This window comes from Aedes albopictus, chromosome 3, assembly GCF_035046485.1.
Source record: "Aedes albopictus strain Foshan chromosome 3, AalbF5, whole genome shotgun sequence".
Classification (NCBI taxonomy): Eukaryota; Metazoa; Arthropoda; class Insecta; order Diptera; family Culicidae; genus Aedes; species Aedes albopictus.
This window is the reverse complement of record NC_085138.1, coordinates 374,210,521-374,235,350: the sequence shown is the minus strand read 5'-3', so window position 1 is coordinate 374,235,350 and position 24,830 is coordinate 374,210,521. Positions and strand designations below refer to the sequence as shown.

At 38.9% G+C, this 24,830-nt stretch overlaps 1 protein-coding gene and 1 long non-coding RNA gene across 2 annotated transcripts in view; both read left to right on the top strand.

Moving 5' to 3' along the window:
- The first annotated feature begins 248 nt into the window (after window positions 1-248).
- On the top strand, window positions 249-8,245 carry LOC134289604 (uncharacterized). Its single transcript, XR_009998579.1, has 2 exons — window positions 249-6,599; window positions 6,663-8,245. It is a non-coding gene; the product is annotated as an uncharacterized LOC134289604 (long non-coding RNA).
- A 12,218-nt stretch (window positions 8,246-20,463) lies between these two features.
- LOC109397121 (ATP-dependent RNA helicase Ddx1) overlaps window positions 20,464-24,830 on the top strand; it is a 42,656-nt gene continuing 38,289 nt past the window's right edge. The window contains exons 1-2 of the mRNA XM_062855663.1: window positions 20,464-20,636; window positions 20,851-22,554. Coding sequence (XP_062711647.1) covers window positions 20,621-20,636; window positions 20,851-22,554 — 1,720 coding nt within the window. The 5' untranslated portion in view covers window positions 20,464-20,620. The remainder of the gene's footprint in view (window positions 20,637-20,850; window positions 22,555-24,830) is intronic.

The following is a 24,830-nucleotide window of genomic DNA, read 5'->3' as shown; positions in this document are numbered from 1 at the left end:
TTGGTGTGGTAAAATCCCGTGCCGCGCCGCGAACGATCTCCTGCTGCTTCCACTTCCACTTCACTCTGTGTGTGCAATGCGATGCGATGATGCAAACAAAAAACAGCTAGGAACACAAAATCACGCACACTCTCTCCCCGCGGGATGACAGCTTTTTGACTTTTGACGGATTTTTATGGAGGTGGATTCTGGATTGATCGTGGAGATTTGCGTAACGCTGTTTGATTAGGGTGGGGCTGTGACTTCACGGAAAGCTGTGTTGTGGTGATAACCATATTTCGTGTTCGAAAGAAATCGCTCAAGAAACATCAGATCTCGAGCGATTCCTGGCAGCAATTTTCAACGGGGGCTTCTGAATTGTCATTTCTTCGCTACTGCGTACTGCGATCGAAGAAACAACGGTTTCTTGAGCGATTCAGGCAAGGAATTTCTCATGCATCAAGATAGGCCAAGAAAAGTACACGCGGCAAATCCCTGAGGAAAGAAACAGCCGCGTTTTTTGCTCTCCTTTTACTCCATTCTGGGTGATAACTGCGGCGTTTACTCAAGTGCGGCTGTTCCTTTCCAAGATGATTTGCCGCGTGGAATTTCGGTAAATATTCAGCAAAATATTTTTTATTATTCAAGTTCATTAATAATATATATTGTCGGCGAGATGGTCGGGTCGCCTCCGAACCGGACGTCGTACAATCAAGGCACGACGCGACCCAACTCGCGACGTTTTGGAATCATGTCAAAAGCAGTGCGCGTCCTTCCCGTTGTTGTCAGCAACACAGCGCACTAGATGCGAAACAGTTGCGGCATTTGTTAACCAAGAAAATGGCAATTTTTTATTGAATGTATGTCTTAATTCCAACCGGATAGACAATATTGACAATCTTGCAGTTATTGCGACGTACAGGCAAATAAAATTGTCCCGCCACAAAATGTACACACGTGTGTACTGGCTTCAGCATACATTGGTAGCAATTGGCTTCTTTAGTGGTGTTGAGATAATCTCATATTCTGAATCTACATGTCAAACTGTGCCGAAATCCAAATTTTCATGAATTTTGGAGCCCGAGAACCTATTTAAAAATCAATTTGAAGTTTGTATGGGAGCGATTTGTCGAATCACCCCTCGTCGCAGTTTGTGCTGGGCGGAGCTGTCAAACAGTTGCCCACCTGTCAAAAGGTGATTTCAAAAAATCTCTTTGAAATTGATTTTAGGTATCAAAACAAAGTTCTAAAAATCTGAAAAAAATCATAGTGACTCAGAAAAAGGCGCTCTTTCGTATAAAATCAAAAAATCAATACATTTTTCGAAATTCAAAAACCCAAATGTCTCTACAGTTTTGCAGTTGCAGGTGCACTTGGGTAGTGCTCCGAATAATCGGTTTGTTTATGCGCTGTTTCCTTTGTTCCTGGGTGTGTGAGCCCAATGTTCAAAGATTGAACATTTGCACGGTCGATCGTGATGATGATGATTGAAATGGGACCTGGAAAAACTTTGGCCTGATCGAATGCCAAATTTCTCTTTACGGATGACCCACTTCAATGGCCATCTCCCTTCTTTTTCCTTACCAGTAAATAATAAACTCTCATTTGATGAAGCGTTGAGATTCCAGGGCAAAATAATGTGTTCAAAAAGAAACCATGGATGCATCTTGTTTGACTCGACGTTATTTTCATTAGTTGGCTTTTGTACTGGGCGGATTTTGTACTGGGCGGAGCTTTCAAGCAGTTGCCCAGCTGTCAAAAGGTGATTTGAATAAATCTTTTTGAAATTTATTTTGGGTATCAAAACAAAGTTCTAAAAATCTGAAAAAAAAAATCATAGAGGCTTAGAGAAAGGTGCTCTTTCGTTTAAAGTCTAGTATGCACCTGGTAAGAAAAGCACTCCAGAAAAAATCCCTCTAATTACCAAAGGAATTTTGACAACTGATTAGTATGGGAAACAATGTCACTTTTCCTTGAGGAATAATTGAACGGAATATTATTCACGCTCGTTGAAAACTACTCTAAAGTGAGTAGAATTCGACTCACTTTGGTACAAAGTGGAACAGCTCAAAAGAGAGTAATGAGCAGTTACTCATTTTAGAGTAAAATTAGATTTTCTTCAAATTAGAGTAGCTTTTACTCACTTTTATTTTACATGAATTTAGCAAACTGAGTCGATTTCTACTCACTTTTGTAGATTTATTTAGGTTCTTCTTTTTTTTATTTTCTAACAGAAAAAATAGCAATTTCGTAATAAAAAAAGTAAAATAAACATTTTATTTGTACATAAAACTATTTTACAAATCTTGCACTTAATACTAAACTAAAGGCGATAAATATTTACAATCCACTTGAGCCATAAATTTATCTGGTCTGGATGCTACCTAAGTTCTCCCATGTGATGGTTCCTTGGATGGTTCCTACTCCGTTCAGCTTTTGCCTCGGCTTTTGCTGATTATCATCGGCATCTAATCCACCTGTTGTAACAGGAAGCTCCACGGTCAGCAGCCCCAGCACTATATCGATCAGCTGCCAGAAGCCTCTTTTTCTAAAAAGGAAGTTCCCGGGATGCGTAGCCCTAGACGGTAAATGGTGGTTTTGAAAATCTAGTTTAGAAGTTACATCTCGAGTTTCGATGTCAAATTAATAATATCCATACTTACTTTTCAAACTCACATTTTCTACCGATGCTTCAAGAATTTAGCGGTAAAATGCACTACATTTATCTCACAAAGTTCGAAAATATTTGAAATAGCTTAACCCTGGCAAAAGTTTTTCCAAATTCTTCTAAGATATTTCCGTTAGCGTGAGTGGAATAAATTTTGAGACTACTCATAAGTGAGTAAAAGGCTAATTTTGACAAACAGAGTAGAAATCAACTCACTTACAAAAAACACTGTCACTCACTTTTGACATTTTTTTGAAAAGTTTGCAACTGAGTAGAAATCTACTCATTTTTGAGTAGATTTCAACGAGCGTGTTCCGCAAGGAAAAGTGACAGCTCCATTTGATTTGCCCGGCAGGCGTTACGAGCGTTACACAATTTTCATTTCTTTCCAGCTGCGGACCGCTCAAGAAATTTTAACAGCGAAATCATTTCTTGACCGTTCCTTGGCCTATCTTTTTCCACAGTACTTATTAGGTGCGTACTACCCCTAAGAATATAAAATCATTGATTTTTTCTTGATTTCAAAACCCAATAGATGATGTTTCTTGAGTTCTTTTCTTGTCAAATATTTAACCTGTGTACCAGGGGGCGATCATCAAATCAAAAATTTCATGACATTTTCAGCACATGATATATTATTATAATATAAAGTGTAGTACGCACCTCAAAAGTACTGTGGAAAAGGATACCCGGATAAAAAATACAATAGAAAGACATAGGATTATTATGTAACAGTACCATTGAAAACCATACTCTCACAATAGAATTCAATGTTAAAATAACAGTAGAAAAACAATAGAATCAAATGTTTCTAACAATAGAATCAAATGTGAATGAGCATTTCACATTGAATTGTATAGGTTGTTAAGTATCGTAACAATACAAAAAAGGACTTTTTTCCATACAAGTTTTTTCGTAAAACAGAAGATTCTAATGTAAATGAAATGTTGTTAATACATATACGGGGAATCAAATATACCGTAGATTTTTATGTATTTGTATTGTTTTGAATTGTTAAATATGCCAGGAACTGTCTATTTTGAACTGTGATCTTACATTAGATTCAATGGTTTGGGGATGGTTTTCTATTGTGAAACAGAAGATTCTTATGTATTCGAATTGTTCCAAAAAGTGAATTACACGGTAAACGTATTGTTTTGGGTAGTGATTTTATTCATGGCTCCACATTTGATTCAATTGTTTTGGAATTGTTTTCTATTGTGAAACAGAACATACTGTTTTTACTGTATTTACATTGAATTCAATGGTTTGGGTATCGTTTTCTATTGTGATACCTTGTGTGATACAAAAGATTCTTATGTTTTCGAATTGTTTCAAACAGTGAATTGCACGGTAAACGTATTGTTTTGAGTAGTAATTTTATAACTGATTCCACATTTGATTCAATGGTTTGGGAATTGTTTTCTATTGTGATACACAAGATTCTTATGTTTTCATATTGTTCTTTGAGCACTGACTTAATTACACATTAGATTCTATTGTTTTGGAATTGCTTTCAATTGTGATTACGGAACATACTGTTTTGCCCTATCCAAAGGTTTGGGAATTGTTTTCTATTGTGAAACAGAAAATTCTAATGTTTTGGAATAGTTTTATTTTACAAGCGATTATGAACATTTTGGCATGATTTGATCTATTTCTGCTTTTTACTTTTGTTACTGATTGCTTGAGAAAATTCTGAAAACTGTGAATCTGATCTATCTTTATGCATTTGGACTAGAAGCTTGTATATTTTATGCTACATTCAGGGCTACATTTTAAGCACACAGATCGAACAATTATCTAATATTTGAATCAATCATGTCGTAAATCGAGTAATGTTTAATTGCATTAATGATTGAAGCTTGGGCTCCCATGCCCCACTGGCCAGATAACTGGGTTTAGCAGACTAAGCATTATATGTGGCAACACTATAAGCGGCATGATGGAACCGTGCCTAAGCGCGCTAAGTGTTATTAGACCACTAATGTAGTTGCATTTAGTGGATGATGAGGTACAAAAGTAACATTACAGCGTGCTTAACCATTATTGTAGCACTAAAAAAACTCGATATACTACAACTTGAACATATACTTGAACATCGTTCGAAGCCGTAAAATGCAAAATATTGCATAGATTAAGTTCGTTAAATGTTGACTATACACAAGCTTCTATATAGTTCGAATAGTCTTCAAATATTTTATTCACTCATGTCTGAAGTAACGTCTAATTGCATTAATGGTCGAAGCTTAGGCTCCCATGCCCCACCAGCCAGATAACTGGGTTTAGCAAACTAAACACTATATGTGGCAACACTATAAGCGGCATGATGGAACCGTGCCTAAGCGCGCTAAGTGTTATTAGTCCACTAATGTAGTTGCATTTAGTGGGTGATGAGGTACAAAAGTAACATTACAGCGTGCCTAACCATTATTTTTATAGCAATTAAAAACATCGTTGAACTAAGTCCTCGAACACAGTACATACGTCGGTTTAATTCATCGAAAGATTTAAACGAGAATGTTATGTGTTCCAGGCTTAAAGAGTGAAACTATATTAGAAGACCTTTCAGACTATAGCGTCCAAATGCAAAAGATTATTCTATTGGAAAGTTTCAAATGAGTGAAATCAGTTACAAAGCAAAAACAATGCTTATAGAACACTGCTGAGAAGCAGGCTTTGTCCCAGTTGAAACGCAAGGCCAAGAAGAAGAGGTAATATTACAAGATTCGATAAATCTATCTATCTATTCCTCGTTCTATTCTATATGTAAAAATGAATTTCTGTCTTTCTGTCTGACCCTTTATCGAATCGGAAACTACTGAACTGTGAACTTTCATACGATTCGAATATAAATCTTAAAAACGAGCGGTATATATGAGGGGCCCAGAATCAAAGGGGTGTAAGTGACCATTTTGTGACCATATGCTGTGCATATCATAAAATTCTTCAGATTTCAATCTATCAGGAACTTTTTTTTTTATTTTGAAACTCCATACATTTTGTATAGGACGGAAAATTGATGAAAAACTTTAAACCTCATTTACTCGAAAGTGGGTTTTTGTCACTAACACCCCTTTGCTCCTAACCCCTTCATATATATAGGTACACACTTGCCAAAGAGATCAGTGGGGTGTGAAATGCGCAATAACACTCACCTTCGGAAAGATTATTTACACTTTCCTGGGATGTATCTCCAGGAAGTTTCGCCGGATGTAAGCATCCTTGTACCTACTAGTAGTTCGACGACCCCTTCGGACTGGGTTCTTCCCTTGACTGCGTCTGGCAGCGATCGTCTTCGACGAATTCTCAATCGTTTCCTCCTCCTCCTAATTCCTTATGTCGTCGCTTTCACCCGATCCGACCGACCGTTTTCACATTATCTGCCAATGTCCTTTCACAAAAACTTCCCCAGCACGACTTGAAGCTTCATTCTGCAACGGCTCCGGGAATCCCTACTCATCGGTCGAAAGCTTGCCCGTATAAAAATGAACCATTGGATTTTCTGTTGATACCATTGATTTACAATAGAAAGTACCGTCAACATAAAAATGTATTGTTTTTCAAATGTCAAAAATATATTTGCAAATTGTATCTACAATACAAAACATAACATTATTATGTAACAATAGATTGTATTGTTTTGCATATGTTTTACCATACGCATTTTATTTTTTTTTCCGTGTGTTTTTATCATCAAATTTTGGGAATTTTGTTTTACCGTGCATGTTTTGGTGTCATGCAGAAAAAAAAAACAAAAAGTGTAGCGGTTGTGCTTCTTCCCGTCCGAGTTCCTGTCCGTATTCCCAGTGGACCCAAACTAGAACCGGTAAAGGGAATCCTCCGGAGCGTGTCCAGCTGTCCTAACGGAAGCCATCGCCGTCCACGAAGTGTACTGGATCACTACCGGAGGAATCTTCTGATGCGGGGTAGCAGGAAAATGCTGAGAAAGGTAGGTTTTTATTCAGTGAAGTTAGAATCATTCTGATTGGCATCGCTGTCATGATAATTGCAGGTTCGATTGAGACTGCGGCATTCATGTTCCAAATCGATTTGCTGCGGAAGATCTGGAGAATGCGGTACACTGCGACCCCGGACGATGCTAAATACCAGACTGCCGGCAAGACGAGCAGCATAATGCAATCGATTTTCATCAGAGCTCGAGTCGCGGACAAGGAAACACGAGCAACTGGAGCTCATTCCCGGCGACGTAATGCGGAACACGGATGGAAGATTTCCGGATGCAAATTGATTTAGGAAGGACGTTGTCGAAGTAAGACCCGATGCACACGAACTACCTTCATAAATTTTGTGAAAGCGCCTTACGCGAACATTTAAACAAAACTTTGCTGTGCTATCTTTTGCATTAGGACATTGAGCAATCCGTATATTTGAAGGGCTATTCAAACTAGAAGCTTGTGTAGTTGATTGATTGATTGATTGATTTGTCTTTATTTAAGAGACTTTCAGCCCTTGGCTAGTAGCTTGTGTTGTCAAAATTTAAAGGACTTATGATCTGTCTTGTAATCTGTACAATGATGTATGCTTTGTTTTGGGAAAACAAGTCCCAAAATGACACACAAACGTATCATTGTATTAAAATCATCTTTTGCATTTGAACGATCTTCCAATAAAGGTTCCAGCTGTAGTATATCGAGTATTTTTAAGTGCTACAATAATGGTTAAGCACGCTGTAATGTTACTTTTGTACCTCATCACCCACTAAATGCAACTACATTAGTGGACTAATAACACTTAGCGCGCTTAGGCACGGTTCCATCATGCCGCTTATAGTGTTGCCACATATAATGCTTAGTCTGCTAAACCCAGTTATCTGGCTGTGGGGCATGGGAGCTTAAGCTTCAACCACAAATGCAATTAAACATTACTCGATTTACAACACGAGTGTTCTAAATATTCGATGATTGTTCGATCTGTGCTCTTAAAATGTAGCTTAAAATATACAAGCTTTTAGCCCAAATGCATAATGATAGTTCAGTTTCGCATTGTTTGAGTTTTTTCTAGCAGTCAGTAACAAAATCAATAAGCAGAAATAGATTAAACCATTTCAAAATCATGATGTACTTATGTAAAATTAAACTATTCCAAAATATCAGAATATTCTGTTTCACAGTAGAAAACAATTCCAAAATAATAGAATCTAATGTGGAGCCAGTAGTAAAATCACTGCTCAAACGAATATTTACGTTCACCATACATTTCACTGTCCAAAATAATTTGAAAACATAAGAATCTTCTGTTTTACAATAGAAAACAATACCCAAACCATAGAATTCAATGTAAAAACAGTACAAACGAATGTTCTGATTCACAATAGAAAACAATTACAAAAAATAGAATCTAATGTGGAGCCAGTTATAAAGTCACTGCTCAAAGGAATACGTATACTATACATTTCACTGTCTAAAACAATTTGAAAACATAAGAATCTTCTGTTTCACAATAGAAAACAATACCCAAACCATAGAATTCAATGTAAAAACAGTACCAACAGTATGTTTTGTTTCACAATAGAAAACAATTCCAAAACAATTGAATCAAATGTGGAACCAGAAATAAAATAATCTGAAAACAATACGTTTACTAAGAATTTTACTGTTTGAAACAATTCGAAAACATAAGAATCTTCAGTATCACAATAGAAAACCATCCCCAAACCATTAAATCTAATGTAAAATCATAGTTCAAAACAGAATGTTCTTGGCTTATTTAACTGTTCAAAACAATACAAATACATAAAAATCTTCTGTATATTTGGTTGGACATATCGGCATTACTAACATTTAATTTACAATAGAATCTTATGTTTTGCGAAAAAACTAGTATGGAAAAAAGTCATTTTTTGTATTGTTACGATACTTAACAACCTATACAATTCAATGTGAAATGCTCATTCACAATTGATTCTATTGTTAGAAACGTTCGATTCTATTGTTTTTCTATTGTTATTTTAACATTGAATTCTATTGTGAAACAATGGTTTTTAATGGTACTGTTACATTGGAATCCTATGTTTTTCTATTGTATTTTTTATCCGGGTGCACTCTCCATCCCCAACAATCGATATTTTCCCAGCAGCTGGTGCACGGCATGAACTGCTCGTACTCGATTATCCTGAAATCACACACATATAGAATAATTATAATTATTAATCCGTGTCTCGGAAACAATTCAATAATCACTCACCTCGAACCAAAAGTGGCTAGCCAGGATCTGAACAACGCTCTCGGTGTGTCAATATCGCAGATGCGCAGGGAGTTTCCGTATTTCGCATGCCGATAAAGCAACCCGACAGGACCTGGTCCGGATGTTTCTCAGAGCTGAGGGGCGTACATGTAAAAGATACAACGTAATGTTGCAGAATCTAAATTAAATTTAGCTTTACTTACGTATTTTGGTAACAAATTCCAAAAACCTAGCTGCAAAAAAAACACCACCGTCGTCGCCTTGTTTTGGTTTTCCAATATGACACACTTAAAAAAAATTACATAGAAGTGTGTACGATTTACTCATTTCGAAAATTAAAATAAAAAAGAACCCAAAAATAAAAATGTTTCTTTTTTGAAATCTTGCGTTCGATTTGAATAGGTCGTAAGTTTGCTGTGATTTCTACAGTTATTGTTCTCTTGCAGTAATGGTAGAATTACTAAATTCTGAAATCAAATGAAACAATACAATCTGATGTTAATCTATTGTTAGCCAATAGAAAATACTGTAACAATAGACCATTCCCGTCAAAAATTTTTATGTGCTCTACGGCTTTCCGACAATTTATTGAGCAAACTTTCCCAAAGAACCCATATGCTTTGAAGCTTCTAACTATTGAAAAAATATGAAAAACCTGCGAAGTAGCGCTTTAGCCCTATAGTCTCCTATACATTTTTTTCCACAAAACCCGATGAACCCCTTTCTCCTCTATGGCATTCTTGGAGACATGCGGAGAATTTTCAATCAGCTGGCTGTCAAATATGACGTTTGATAGTCTTTGTTTTGATCTGCTTTCATCCGCTCCGACCCAACCGACAGTCATAAAACTGGTCGTGGTCACTTCCTTCGGACCGGGAATAATATTTATTTACGTTCGAAGTAGCCAACATTTTTTGGGAATCTTCGTCAAAGCTACAGAAGGATGCTGCAAAAGGACGGAACTTCGCCGGCAGCAGCAACCGATAGAGGAGCGCAGGAACTTGAAACGACGGCTGAAAGAACAGAAATAGGAAAGCCAACGACAGCTGGAGGAAACGGTCCTGAAAATGCTGGGGAAGATTTATCTTCGGTGGCGCCGACATGCATGAGTATCTGGAGGAAAAGGGGAGTTGAAGGAACGTTTACGACTTCAGGCGCCAGCAACCAGGGGGAAATTGATTTAACCGTAACGCAAACGGCTCTGATTGCGAATTTTCCAGGATAAATGTCGAGTTATTGCGAAAAATCTCCTAGAAGGTATCCTGTTGTTCCCAACTGTAAGTTCATATTGCACAATTTATAAATAATTATTTACTATTGCTTCTCCAGATTCACTGTAACTGGCCGGATGACATCGGGCAAAAATCTCAAGAATTAGTCTTGGCTTCCAACGGGCTGGATATTATGAATGGTCTTTGCATCAAGGTGGAACAACTTTCCATGAACTGGCTTTCGCGGCCAGAACATCTACTTCAATGTTCACGTGGGATTTGGACTGAAGCGAAACCATAATGGACCTGGATATTAATGTGCCTTCCTGCCCTGGGAAGATACCATCACTAGCGTCAAGCCGGAAGTGTACATGGACGGAGCATATCCCATCAGCAGCTCCATGACGACTCGGAAAGTTCCGGCAAATCACTTTCGCCCAAACGGCTACGGAAGCTGTACGCCGAACTGAAGCTGAGGAGGTGCTGTGCTAGGTGCTAGAGACTTGCTGTTTAAGCAGTTTTTGCGTGGATAAGAGGGAAGAAAGGGCGGTGCATAGGCACGAAAATGATCAATCAATAGACGTATTTTATGCTATCATACAGTTTTGGTGAATTGTCTTTAATATATTACTTGAAAAAATATTTCATGCACTGATTCATTAAAATCATTTCAAAGAAAATGTAATGTCCGTACATAACGATTTAGGAGGACTTCAGGCACATTCTGATTGATATGAGGAATATCTCAGACTATCCAAATCATTCAAAGCAAAAGTGGCCTATTTGAAGTTAACGAAATGTGCTTCACCTACTAGCAATTTGAGAGGACTTGGTGAACCTTCTTAAAGGCACATTCTGATTGTTTTGTGGAATATCTCAGACTACCCAAATCATTCAAAGCAAAAGTGGCCTATTTGAAGTAAACGTAATGTGCTTCACCTAGCAATTAAAGAGGACTTGGTGAACCTTCTTAAAGACACATTCTGATTGATATGAGGAATATCTCAGACTATCCAAATCATTCAAAGCAAAAGTGACCTATTTGAAGTAAACGAAATGTGCTTCACCTACTAGCAATTTGAGGGGACTTGGTGAACCTTCTTAAAGACACATTCTGATTGATATGAGGAATATCTCAGACTATTCAAATCATTCAAAGCAAAAGTGACCTATTTGAAGTAAACGAAATGTGCTTCACCCAGCAATTAAAGAGGACTTGGTGAACCTTCTTAAAGACACATTCTGATTGATATGAGGAATATCTCAGACTATCCAAATCATTCAAAGCAAAAGTGACTTATTTGAAGTAAACGAAATGTGCTTCACCTAGCAATTAAAGAGGACTTGGTGAACCTTCTTAAAGACACATTCTGATTGATATGAGGAATATCTCAGACTATCCAAATCATTCAAAGCAAAAGTGACCTATTTGAAGTAAACGAAATGTGCTTCACCTACTAGCAATTTGAGAGAACTTGGTGAACCTTCTTAAAGACACATTCTGATTGATATGAGGAATATCTCAGACTATCCAAATCATTCAAAGCAAAAGTGACCTATTTGAAGTAAACGAAATGTGCTTCACCTACTAGCAATTTGAGAGAACTTGGTGAACCTTCTTAAAGACACATTCTGATTGATATGAGGAATATCTCATACTATCCAAATCATTCAAAGCAAAAGTGACCTATTTGAAGTAAACGAAATGTGCTTCACCTACTAGCAATTTGAGAGAACTTGGTGAACCTTCTTAAAGGCACATTCTGATTGCTTTGAGGAATATCGCAGACTACTCAAATCATTCAAAGCAAAAGTGATCTATTTGAAGTAAACGAAATGTGCTTCACCCAGCAATTAAAGAGGACTTGGTGAACCTTCTTAAAGACACATTCTGATTGATATGAGGAATATCTCAGACTACCCAAATCATTCAAAGCAAAAGTGACCTACTTATGTCGAATTCGTTTTTGAACCTGGGTTGGAACTAGATTGGCGGAAAATGTCTAAACAAACAAACGTCAAACAAACTCAAACAAACTTTAGTACCAGCGAAACCGAAGTCGGGTTGGGGATGAAACTGTGATCTCATCCAGTTCCAACCCAGGTTGGAACTAAATCAAAAACGAATTCGACATTAGTAAACGAAATGTGCTTCACCTAGCAATTTGAGAGGACTTGGTTAACTTTCTTAGACACATTCTGATAACTTTTGAAGAATATCAATATCACATGAAATTATTCAAATCAAAATTGACCTATTTTAAAGTAAACGTAATACGCACCACCTTGCAATTTAAGAAAACTTGGCGAACCTTCTTAAAGACTTATTTTGAGTACTATATAATATAGCATACACCAATAATATTATTCAAAGCAAAAGTAAGCTAATTCGATTTGACCTAGCGGTTTTAGAGGACTTTGTGAACCTTCCTAAAGACGAATTCTAATTGCTTTGAAAAATATGAACATCACATTAAATTATTCACAGCAAAATTGACATATTCTATAGTAAACGTAATGTTCGTTGCCTAAAAATTTGAGAGGACTTGGTGGACCTTCTTAAAGATGAATTCTGATTATTTTAAATAATATTACTTGAAATTAGTCAAAACAAAATTGATTTATATTGAAGTAAACATCTTGTTCGTCATCTAGAAATTTAAGACGGCTTGGTGAACCTACTTAAAGACACATTTTTATTACTTTGCAGAATATCTCAGACTACGAAAATCGTTCGAAGCAAAACTGACCTATTTCAAAGTTAAAGTAATGTGCGTCACATAGCAATGTAAGAGGGCTTGGTAAACCTGCTTAAAGACAAATTCAGATTAGGAAAAATCTCTCATTGATTACTAAAATCATTGAAAGCAAAAATGACATGTAGAATTATACGGCACTGGAATAATTTCAGAATATGAATAGCAAGAAAATTTCGAAATCCGACAATAGTGCTTTGCATTACCTTATAGTGAATCTACTTACCTCTGACAGTTACATGCAGCAATCAGCAGTTATAACGGAAAGTGCCCAAAAAGGAGCTGAGTCATTAGGCCGCAATTGCCATTAGGCTGAATGGATCATTCACCCTCATTCTTGTTTACGGACGTATCAACTTTCGAACATATTTTATTCGTTCGAATCCGTAACCCATTTAGTTACGACTGACGTAAACGGGAAAGCGAACGATTTACGTTCGAAAATGGATTCGATCATAAACATGAATAAGGATGATTAGGCCGAATAATTTTGAAGTCAGAGACGGGTAGCCTAATTGAATATGTACTTTGGTTATGTAATATGCATGTCTCAAAAGAACAGCCTATTTAAAAAAGGAAAATCTATTATGTGAGAATCAGTAGTTGTCAATAAGCTAAGTAATAGTACAACTCGCAGCGTATAATAAAAAAGGGATAGATCGGATTGGTTGCTGGTTGACGTAACAGTATAACTGACAATAAACAATCTATGTAAGAAAGAGGAAATAAAACACGTTAAATTAGAAGGTTATCCCAGAATCATGTACATAGTTCAAGAGTTATTAATATGCTCTATAAGCGAGGAATGGCGCAGCGAGTCAAACAATCTTCTAGGACTTCGAAATACATTTTACATCTACTGACTTAATTGGCCTTATGAACTTCGGTCTAACAACCCATTCGACTCAACGTACTCCGACCTAATGAGCCCCCCCCCCCCCCCAAAAAGGAACCCCTGTCCATGTCCCAAATGGTCTATTTTCGGATAACTTAACAGTGCCTGCCTCCCAACCCAGAAAAACACCCACCCCCGTATTATTCATTTTAAATCAACAATAAGAACAATACATTTAATAATTAGCAGTATTAGCAAATAGTTCAAGCACATTTCCCATGTTGTACATAGAAGTATTTCTGGATGAGAGAACTCGATGCACCATGCAGCGAAAGCATTGGCCCTTCTTGTGTAATATAATCTTGTATGAATGCCCTCAAAACTCGTGCAATGATCGAAATGATGGTCTAAGCTAGATAATTGATTGATTGATTGATTTGTATTTAATAAAAATACTTTCAGCTTTGGTTCGTCTCTTATAAGCTAGATAATATTTTGTAATAAAAAAGTGAGAAGTCCTATTATTGTATACCGTATATCTACAGTGGTAGGCATTACTGCCCCTCTTTGCATGCCAGTCCCATGTTGTTTCTAATGCGATTCATGTGATTGTCACTCACGGGACTATTTCTAGTAAATTTGATTTTTGCCCGCCTCATTTCACAAACCAATATGACACGTAAAATATATGCATGATTTAATTACAAACTTTCGAAAATGTTTGATGTTAGAGTACAAAAGTTAGGTGCTTTGAAAAACAACATAAATGCGAAGAAGGGCAGATTAGTTTAACCACTTGTATCCCATTTGCTCACAAGCTAGGATCCACTAAGAACATCAACATGTTTTACAGAGAAAAGGACATTGGGGGATCCTTCACAGTCACTAGCAAAACCAGTGAAACAAGTGCTAGGTTCATTAAAAAAACACTACCTACACGGTCTTCAACACAGGACAAATAAGGGACATGATAAGTGAAGACCGGAAAAAAGTTTCGGTGTTTGCCAAATCTTTCGATGTTATGCATTGAAAAATAAGTTACGTTGTTTTATCCACTTTTCTTAAAAACTGAATTGTCTTGCCCTTCTACCTAAGTTCCATACACAACAGATCAAATGTATATCGTTACGTAATTCTGAATGTAATATCGTGTACGCAATAAATTTGCGCATTTTGATGAGCACTAAATAATCCTTGAAATGCAATATTTTTTTATATACGCCCTACAATCACTAGTTCACTAGTTAGTCACGTGGAAAACAGTTTACATATGGACCAGCTATATTTTTTGACGATTCTGGCTCCATAAAGATCCCAAATCTGTCACAAAACCTATAACGATTTCATTAGATTTCCGCAAAACCTCCCCAAATCCAATAGACTCAAAATTGTTCCCTGGGTATAGAACCTATTTACTAAGCCCCGTCGAGCATCTTATATAATACATATAATCAGCAATGCTCCATCTGCCTAGCAGCCAGTTTGCGATGAACCGCTGGAACTAGCGCTGGAAGTGCAATAAAGTGTTACAAAAGTGATAAATGTTTCACTAAAGAACATCACATCACAAACATCAAAATGACACACCTTCACTTTATTGCCAACAAACCCCGTGACCGTCATCAAGGTGCTTCATTAATTTTTTGTTTTATGTTCCGTCAAGCAATTATTTAGCTTGGAGGAGAAGAAGCCCATATAGCCGATGCGGTAAGCGCACCAAGACCATGCTGTGGATGACGGGTTTGATTCCCAGTTGGTTCAGGATCTTCTCGTAAAGAAAATTTCCTTGACTTACTTGCGCATAGAGTATCTTCGTGCCTGCCTCACGATATACACATGTAAAACGGCCATTGGCAGAGGAAGCTCTCAGGTAATAGGAAGTACTCATAGAACACTAAGGGAACGTCCATAAATTACGTCACGCTTTGAGGGGGGATGGGGGGGTTCAGCAATGTGTGACAACCCATGCAAAAATTTCAGAGGCCCCATACGAAAAGTGTGAAATAGGGGAGAGGGGGGTTGAAAATGGTCGATTTTTGCGTGACGTAATTTATGGACGTTCCCTAAGCAGGATTTGTCCCAGTTGGCACGTTACGCCAACAAGAAGAATAGAAGCGCGCATCTAGCGAAGTGTACAGTGTACTTTTGCGTCATGTATTGTACTAGTCTTTGTGCCCTACAGGCCAAAGCATAACATGAATACAATTTGTTGAGTTGAAATTCAGATTCAAAAAGCTAGGACAATATTGGCATGCTCTCTAGCCCGGTCAGGCCTCGTCCAAGGCGCGACACGGTGTAAGTAATGAGAAACACGCAATAAATCGTTGAAAATAAATCAATGACCGAGGAATAGCCTGGTCCCGAACCGATACCCCGCGGTGTAGTGAAAATTAGCACTAAAAGCCCCCATCAAATGCTTGATCAAATGCGAAATACTTACCTATAGTTCGATACTTTGCTTAGTCGGATCTACAACGAATTAAGCATCCTTCTACATACATTGGGCTGTCCTGGGCCAATCGTTTCCAGTCACCCCGGACGTTGCTCTTAGGTCTCTTCAACCACGAAAAAGCAATCGTAGAACGGTCTGCCACGGTACGCAGCCTTTCTTTTTCTGGTGCACCTGTCGTTCTTCCGACATCTCAGTATGCGCTTATCCCGTTCCTTTTCTGGGGTCGGTTGAGTAGCCGGCAATCGAAGGGCTTCGCTTCGACAAATCAGTAGCCGCCGAAATCACCAAACCGGTTGCTCCATCACTCCGCACTTGTCGCCACTGACTGTTGGTAGTTAATACTGTAATACATAATTTGTAAAATAGGTAATTGTAAATGAAAAAGATAAATTAATAGTATTTACCTTTATTTTATTCGTTTTTAATAAAACGACGTGCTTTTTTCATTTTTGTTTTCCTATGCAAACAATAATAATTATTCTGACCCGAGGCGAACGTTGCGAATTCTTAAGAAGTTTTGAAATGTAAACATGTCAAAACGACGACAGGGTCGGAAGCACGGTTGGAAGCATATTCTCCACACAGCTCCACACCAGGGCCAGCTGACACACTACTTCGCATGGTGATATTAATTTCAAATTGGAGAGATTTTTCGAGTTTTCAAAAAATTGTATGAAAATCAGGAATACATATAAAAAATATTCAAAAGCGGCAATGATCATGAAATCCAATTGTCTTTCGAAGAAAAATATAAAAAAGGGGGGTTAGGTCAGACGGGAATAGTCTATTGAATCTAATGTTAATCTATTGTAACGAATCAAATTTAAACAAGTACTCTACAATTCATTTACAATAGAATTCACTGTTAACATAAGAATCTATTGTTATTCTACAGTTTTTCCAATAGACTCAATGGTTCGTTTTTATCCGGGTAGGACAAGAAACGGTCAAGAAATGATTTCGCTGTTAAAATTTCTTGAGCGGTCCGCAGCTGGAAAGAAATGAAAATTGTGTAACGCTCGTAACGCCTGCCGGGCAAATCAAATGGAGCTGTCACTTTTCTTTACGGAAAAATATTCCGTTCAATTATTCCTCAAGGAAAAGTGACATTTTATCCCATACTAATCAGTTGTCAAAATTCCTTTGGTAATTAGAGGGATTTTTTCTGGAGTGCTTTTCTTACCAGGTGCATACTAGACTTAAGGGTAGTACGCACCTGATAAGTACTGTGGAAAAAGATAGGCCAAGGAACGGTCAAGAAATTATTTCACAGTTAAGTGTAGTACGCACCTGAAAAGTACTGTGGAAAAGGATAGGACAAGAAACGGTCAAGAAATGATTTCGTTGTCAAAATTTCTTGAGCGGTCCGCAGCTGAAAAGAAATAAGAGTTGTGTAACGCTCGTAACGCCTGCCGGGCAAATCAAATGGAGCTGTCACTTTTCCTTGCGGAAAAATGTTCCGTTCAATTATTCCCCAAGGAAAACTGACATTTCCTCCCATACTAATCAGCGAGCTAATCAGTTGTCAAAATTCCTTTGGTAATTAGAGGGATTTTTTCTTGAGTGCTTTTCTTACTTGGTGCATACTAGGCTTTAAAATTTCTTGAGCGGTCCGCAGCTGGAAAAAAATGAAAATTATGTAACGCTCGTAACGGCTGCCGGGCAAATCAAATGGAGCTGTCACTTTCTCTTGCGGAAAAATATTCCGTTCAATTATTCCTCAAGGAAAAGTGACATTTCTTCCCATACTAATCAGATGTCAAAATTCCTTTGGTAATTGGGTTTTTAAATTAAGAAAAATATAATGGTTTTTCGATTTTATTCGAAAGAGCACCCTTTTCTGAGCCACTATGATTTTTTTCAGATTTTTAGAACCTTATTTTGGTACCTAAAATCAATTTCAAAGATTTTTTTTTGAAATTACCTTTTGACAGCTGGGTAACTTTTTGACAGCTCCGCCCAGTACAAACTGCGACAAGGGGTGATTCGACAAATCGCTCCCATACAAACTTCAAATTGATTTTTAAATAGGTTCCCGAGCTCCGAAATTCATGAAAATTTGGATTTTGGCTCAATTTGACATGCAGATTCAGAATATCGGATTGAGTTTTTAAATTTTGAAAAATGTATTCCTTTTGATTTTATACGAAAGAGCACCTTTTTCTGAGCCACTATGATTTTTTTCAGATTTTTAGAACTTTATTATGATACCTAAAATCAATTTCAAAGAGATTTTTCGAAATCACCTTTTGACAGCTAGGCAACAGTTTGACAGCTCCTCCCAGTACAAAATGCAACGAGGGGTGATTCGACAAATCGCTCCCATACAAGCTTCAAATTGATATTTTAGCTACTGGCGGATATGAGGCACTGTACCTCAAGCCATAAACGGAAAAACACAACAACAACAACAACAAATTGATATTTAAATAGGTTCCAGGGCACCAAAATTGATGAAAATTTGGATTTCGGCTCAGTTTGGCATGCAGATTCAGAATATGGAATTATCCCAACACCGCTAAAGAAGCCAATTATCTCAACACCGTTAAACAAGCCAATTAGAGGGACTTTTTCTGGAGTGCTTTTCTTACCAGGTGCGTACTAGACTTATAAAACCACTGTGCAGTATAGACACTATAGATTCCATAGACTCGCGGAGGCGAAGACAACTGTAGCCAAACGAACTGCCACTTCGTGTACCCAAACGAGCATGACGTCACGATTTCAATAGCGACAATGGATTGCGTGACGTCATATTCGCTCGGTACACTCTAAATTCACGGTAAAACACACTAAAATCGTATTGCTCAACCATGTCTCCGCGAGTCTATGGAATCTATAGTGTCTATACTGTGCAGCCATAGTGGTTTCGCAGCGCGGTGTCACGAACACTAATGCAAATCTACTGGTTGAAAATATGCCCATTTGATTTTGCTGGGAACAGCTGATCTTTGTTTACTATTTTCAACCAGTAACTCAAATGGTGTTCGTGTAATGCAGCGTATACGTACACGCAACACCACTAAAAGCAGAATCCACTATAGTGGTAATCACGTTCAAATGTATGCGTGCCTTTTTTGTAGATGTAGTTGTGAAACTGCGAGGAAAATATTTGCACTCTTACCCCGGACGTTAGTTTTATCATTATTTACCCGTTTTACCCAATTCGATTGGGTAATATTTGCATATGCAATCTGAATAGCCTTTCAATCGGCGTGCACTTTTGTGTGAGGAAAAATTTGCGCTAGTGTTCGTGTGTTGAAATGTCACTTATCTCTATAGAGCCGATGCACACGGGCGGCGCGTCCACGCAGCGTGCACGCAAGTGCGTCCTGAGTTACACACAATCAAATGGGAGAATGCACACGAGAACGCAACGCTGCCGCACCGCAACCGCGCCGCACCGTGTGCGGCACGCAATGTCAACGCATGCCCCACACGGTTGTTTGTGAAAACCCATCGATGGGTAAAAAAACACCCATTTTCGAATACCTCGCATGTCTGTCAAAACATGGGTAAAATTGATTATACAAAAAGAGTAAAAAAATACCCATGTTTTTGATCGACCTTCTTCCCGTTAATGGGTGAAAAATAGTTATAAAACTTTCATCGCGACTTCGTTTGCAGACTTCAGTTCTTGTTTCGGTTTGTCTATTTAGAAGTAAGTTATTACTGTTTATTTGTGTTCCCCCTGTTAACGAATCATGTTCCGGAGAAAAATGCAGTGGAATTCATATAAATAGTAAGTACCCCATTGATGAATTCATTGTTCAGTATTTTGCACTTCCAATTTTTGTGAATTCTAGGTTATGGCTTGAGTTGCTCCGCCCCACGGGTCAAGCCACGGGTATCATTTACTGCAAGATTATTTTCGCCAGTAGTAACGTGAATGCGAACGTGAATGCAATTAATAATAAAATGTATTTATACAAATAATGTTTTGCCAATAAAAATGAACGGATTCACATATTTTCTTTTTAGTTTACTTCAATAGAATAATTGCGAAATGTTTATTATTATCCATCATTTATCAACCTCAAAATGGGTATTTATTCACCCATTTTCCAACGCGAGCCTCCTTCGCAAAATGGGTAATAAATTACCCATCGTTTGACATAAACTGCATTTACCCATAAATGGGTAAATGGCATTTACCCATTAAATGGGTGGAGGCACTTCTACAGAAAATGGGTGTTTTTTCACCCATTAATGGGTTTTCGCAAACGACCGTGTATGAAATGTATCGGGTAACGCTCGTATATCAGCTCGTAACACTTGGATTCTCAAGCACGCCAATAAATTCGAATGAAAAATCCTTAGCGTGAGACTAGTTTGTTTATCAACACTTTTTTGTTTTGATTGTGCCGGCTTTTTATACAAAAAGCGTTAAAAGTTCAATGAATTTTAATTAAAGTAATTTAGTTAGTGAGAAAAATGAGTTAATATCTTCAAATTTTATAAGCTGAAAGTGAACCTTAAAGTGTTAGCCTCTAACAGTTTTGTTCAAGTTAAATGACTGCTTTCGAAGGTACTTCGATGCAATCTTACATGAGCCTCTGCATGAATTTGCCCTGTCCTGCTCACTCCCACAGAACATTTGAAAACAGCGCGCACAGTAAAAGTCAAACTTGACTTTTACTGTGCGCGCTGTTTTCAAACTTTCTGTGAGAGTGAGCAGGACAGGGAAAATTCGTGCAGAGGCTCATATCTACGCAGAAGCTAAAATTTCTCCATTCAAACAGAACTTGGTGTGCTGCCGGAACTGGGCCGGGTACTGGACGAGCTGGGATGGAAGCTTCCCAGAGCTATCCAGCATGAAGCCATCCCGCTAATTTTGGGCGGCGGAGATGTGCTGATGGCAGCCGAGACCCGCAGTGGCAAAACGGGTGCGCTTTGTCTGTCCATCGTCCAGCTGGTGTGGGAAGCACTCAAAGGTATCCAGGAGGGGGACATAAGAATCGGACTCGGTGCCAGATCGTGGACTTTATCGAACACCGATCGTGGTAAAGGGTTGGCGGTGTCTGCAGACGGATTGACTTGTCAGGCGCGGGAGCTGAAGAAGTGGCATGGATGTCGGGTAACGACGGGCGTTTGGGGCGACGGCAAGTATTATTACGAGGCCACAGTTGTAGACGAAGGATTGTGTCGGGTTGGCTGGAGTACGGAGAAAGCTAGCTTGGAACTGGGTACGGACGAATTTGGGTATGGTTACGGCGGAATGGGACAAAAGTCCCATCGAAAGCAGTTTCGAACCTACGGCGGAAAGTATGGCCAATCGGACGTGATTGGATGCCTGCTGGATTTAGACAGCTCGCAGATAAGCTTCACGAAAAATGGCAAGAATTTGGGCGTAGCGTTCGAGATCAACGAAACGGACAAAGGACACACGAACTTCTATCCAGCGGTTTTTGTGAAAAATGCCGAAATGGCGTTCAACTTTGGCGAAACGGAATTCAAATTTCCCGTTCCGGAAGGATATGTTCCGGTGTTCGATGCACCTCCTGGTAAGGTGACCTTAAATCCTAACACCGTATGCGAAAGCACTTTTCAGTTACCAAAGCCCCCTAACAATGCCCCACAGGCGGTGATTGTGGCACCCACGCGGGAATCGGCTGAACAAATGTTCAACCAGATCCAAATGTTCCAGAAGTATTTGAAGGATCCGGAAGTTCGTGCTCTGCTTCTGATCGGAGGAGTCGATCTGGACGAACAACTGAAAGTATTGCAGCGAGGAGTCGATATCGTCGTTGCCACCGTCGGTCGACTAGACGATTTGATTGCCAATGGAACCATAATGCTGAGCAGTTGCAGAGTTTTCGTTCTAGACGATGTGGACGCCTTGCTGCGATGTGGTTATATGGAAGTCATCGAGCGGATGCACAAGAAAATTCCAAAAATTACCACCGATAGCCAACGGCTTCAGATGGTGATCTGTAGTGGTACCCTGGACTCCGAGGAAGTTCGTAAGCTTCCGGAACGATTGATGCATTTTCCCACCTGGGTCGATTTGAAGGAAGCAGATGTAGTCCCGGAAACGGTACATCACGTGGTCTACATGATCGATCCGTACAAAGATCAAAGCTGGCACCACTGGTTGCCAACGACCATCCAAACCGACAAAGTTCATGCGCTGGACGACGTTGGACCCGGGACCAATACTCCCGAAGCCCTGTCCGAGGCAGTCAAACGGCTTAAAGGCGAATACGCGCTAAACGCCATCAAGCTGTACGAAATAGACCGGGCCATAATCTACTGCCGTACCAAGCTGGACTGTGATAACATGGAGCGGTTTCTGAGGCAAGCGCTTGGGACCAAGTATTCGTTTGCCTGTCTGCATCGGGATCGGAATTCGCGGGAGCGCAAGGTGAACGTGGCCAAGTTCAGGAATGAGCAGCTCGATTTCCTGATCAGCACGGATGTGGCGACGCGTGGAATCGATGTGTCAGGTAAGTGTATTGAAGAAAGTTCAACACAACATTCGATTAAGCCTCTCGAATTAAAAAAAAATATGTGATATTTGCGGAGATGTAGAGTAGATGCCCTACCTCGATACCTTGATGTCATCCGTTATATTAAGATCCCATTTAAATCATATGCATCTGCCCACGGTAACTCCTATTACTACCTCGCCATGGTGCCGTCAGGAATGCGACAACCTTGGAATTCTTCTCAGTTTTTTTTTTACAAGATTCCTTCCGTAGTTTTTTCACCCCATTTGCCTTGGTATTCCTTTTTGAATGCCTTCCGGTGATTCTTCCAGATTCCTACCAGAATTTTTCCACGATTCGACCACTTCTTTCCGGGATTCTTTCTTGAGAATCTTTCAGGGTTCTGGAATTCTGATCGATTTCTTCTGGAATTTACACGGGGATCATACAGAAATGCAGGTTTTTCCAGTATTGCTCCCAGAGTTCCCGTGGGTTTCTACCAGGATTTATCCCGAGATCTCCACAATCATCCCCAGGATATACCGGAGATGTTGTCACGAAAAAGAGTGTCTCTTGGGATTCCTCTTGAAGGAGTTATGCCTGGAATTCCTACCAAAGCTCCTCCAAGAATTTTAAGGAGTTTTTCACTAAGTTTCCGCAGGTATTCCTTCCGGGATTTTTTCCGAAGTTTCGCCTGTAATTACTCCAAGATAGATTTTTTCTAGAGTTTCTCCTTGGATTTCTACAGAAGTTTCATCTACTATATTTCCCAAAGGTTCTCGCGGGATTTCTTTTTAGATTTTGTTACACCTTCAGGATTCGGATTCTTCGGAAGATATTCATAAATAATTAATACTCTTATATAACACAATACAATATCTATATTATCATAATCTACGCGCCAGACATTCACCAAAAACAACCCAACTCTCGCACTCTGACAGCTGCTTCACAGGGTGTTCCAAGCAGTACTTCAATGGCATGCACAGGGGGTACCACATCTCGTTTTTTTTTTTTTCTCAAGGATCAGAAGACTCATCATCAACGACGTAATCATCAAAATTCGTAAGACGTCGACTCAATCGTTTCGGTCGCCGTTTCGGAGGGCCTTCTGACCTGGTTGTTCCTTGTCCAGTTCCAGGCTCATGGGTTCTTCAAAGGTCATCGGTTGATCTGATAACCACTTCCGATACGTCATGGTCCTCTTGAATGTCCTGTCGAGAAGAAGAATTCGTAGAAGAGTAGAGTTGTTCTTTACGGTCTAAAATCTTCTTCAAATGTGCCGAACTGCGTTGATAAGTTCTTCCTGTCTCTTGGTTTTGCACTGTAACGCGTGCCCCTGCCTTCGCTATTACTGTACATTCCGCTGGATCATGCGTAGTTGTTAACTTGTTTGCTGAAGTTGCATCACCACTCCATCTCCTTCTTTAAATTAGATTCTTTTGCATGCCGTTTTTCGTTTTCCCCGTTGATACTTGTTGAATGATACTTGCTACTCCAGTCACAATCCATGAAATTCTTCAGTGGAAGCTATTGTCTCTACATCCCTTAGAAAAGGTTTATTGATTAGAATTGTACGGCCCATCAACAGCCGAGTTGGAGTTTTTCCAGTTACATAGTGTAGAGTTGAGTATGGCAGATGATTTCAAGATAGCTAGTATTAGAAAAGTTTCGTCTTGCTATATCTCCTTATCATCCACAGGTCGATGTTCCGTTAGTCTTGAAAACGGATCAGCAATGTTTGTTGAGCCTTTTAAGTACTTCACCGAAAATGTTAAAGATTGCAATCGTAGAACCCACCCTTGGGAACGGCCGTGAACATGGTTTGAATAGCATTTCCAAAGTCTTATGGTCAGTCTCAAGTTCAAATGCGCGTCCAAGCAAATATATAGAAAACCTTCCCACACTAAAGCTAGAGCTTCCTTTTTCCGTCTGACAATGACGTTATTCTGTAGCTGTGAGGCTTTTGCTTGTATAGCAAATGATGTAAGGATCAGTATTGAGCTTGTGTGTGTGATATCTGGTCAATTCGGAGTTTAATTAAAACGGTAGAGGATGGATTTTCCATTATTATTCTTTATACTGTTCTTTAACTGTCACTCCGTTGTGTCCTCGCAACTGACTCTCACTACGCCACCTATCTCAAGGCCTCCTATGTCGTATCTGGATATCACATTCCCCCCTTACTTAATATTTTAATTTAACATGTAATGGTCATAATGAATACCTAAATCTTTCTTATGTATTTTATACTTATGTGCGCATGTGACTAATGTAACAAAACAAAACCAAAT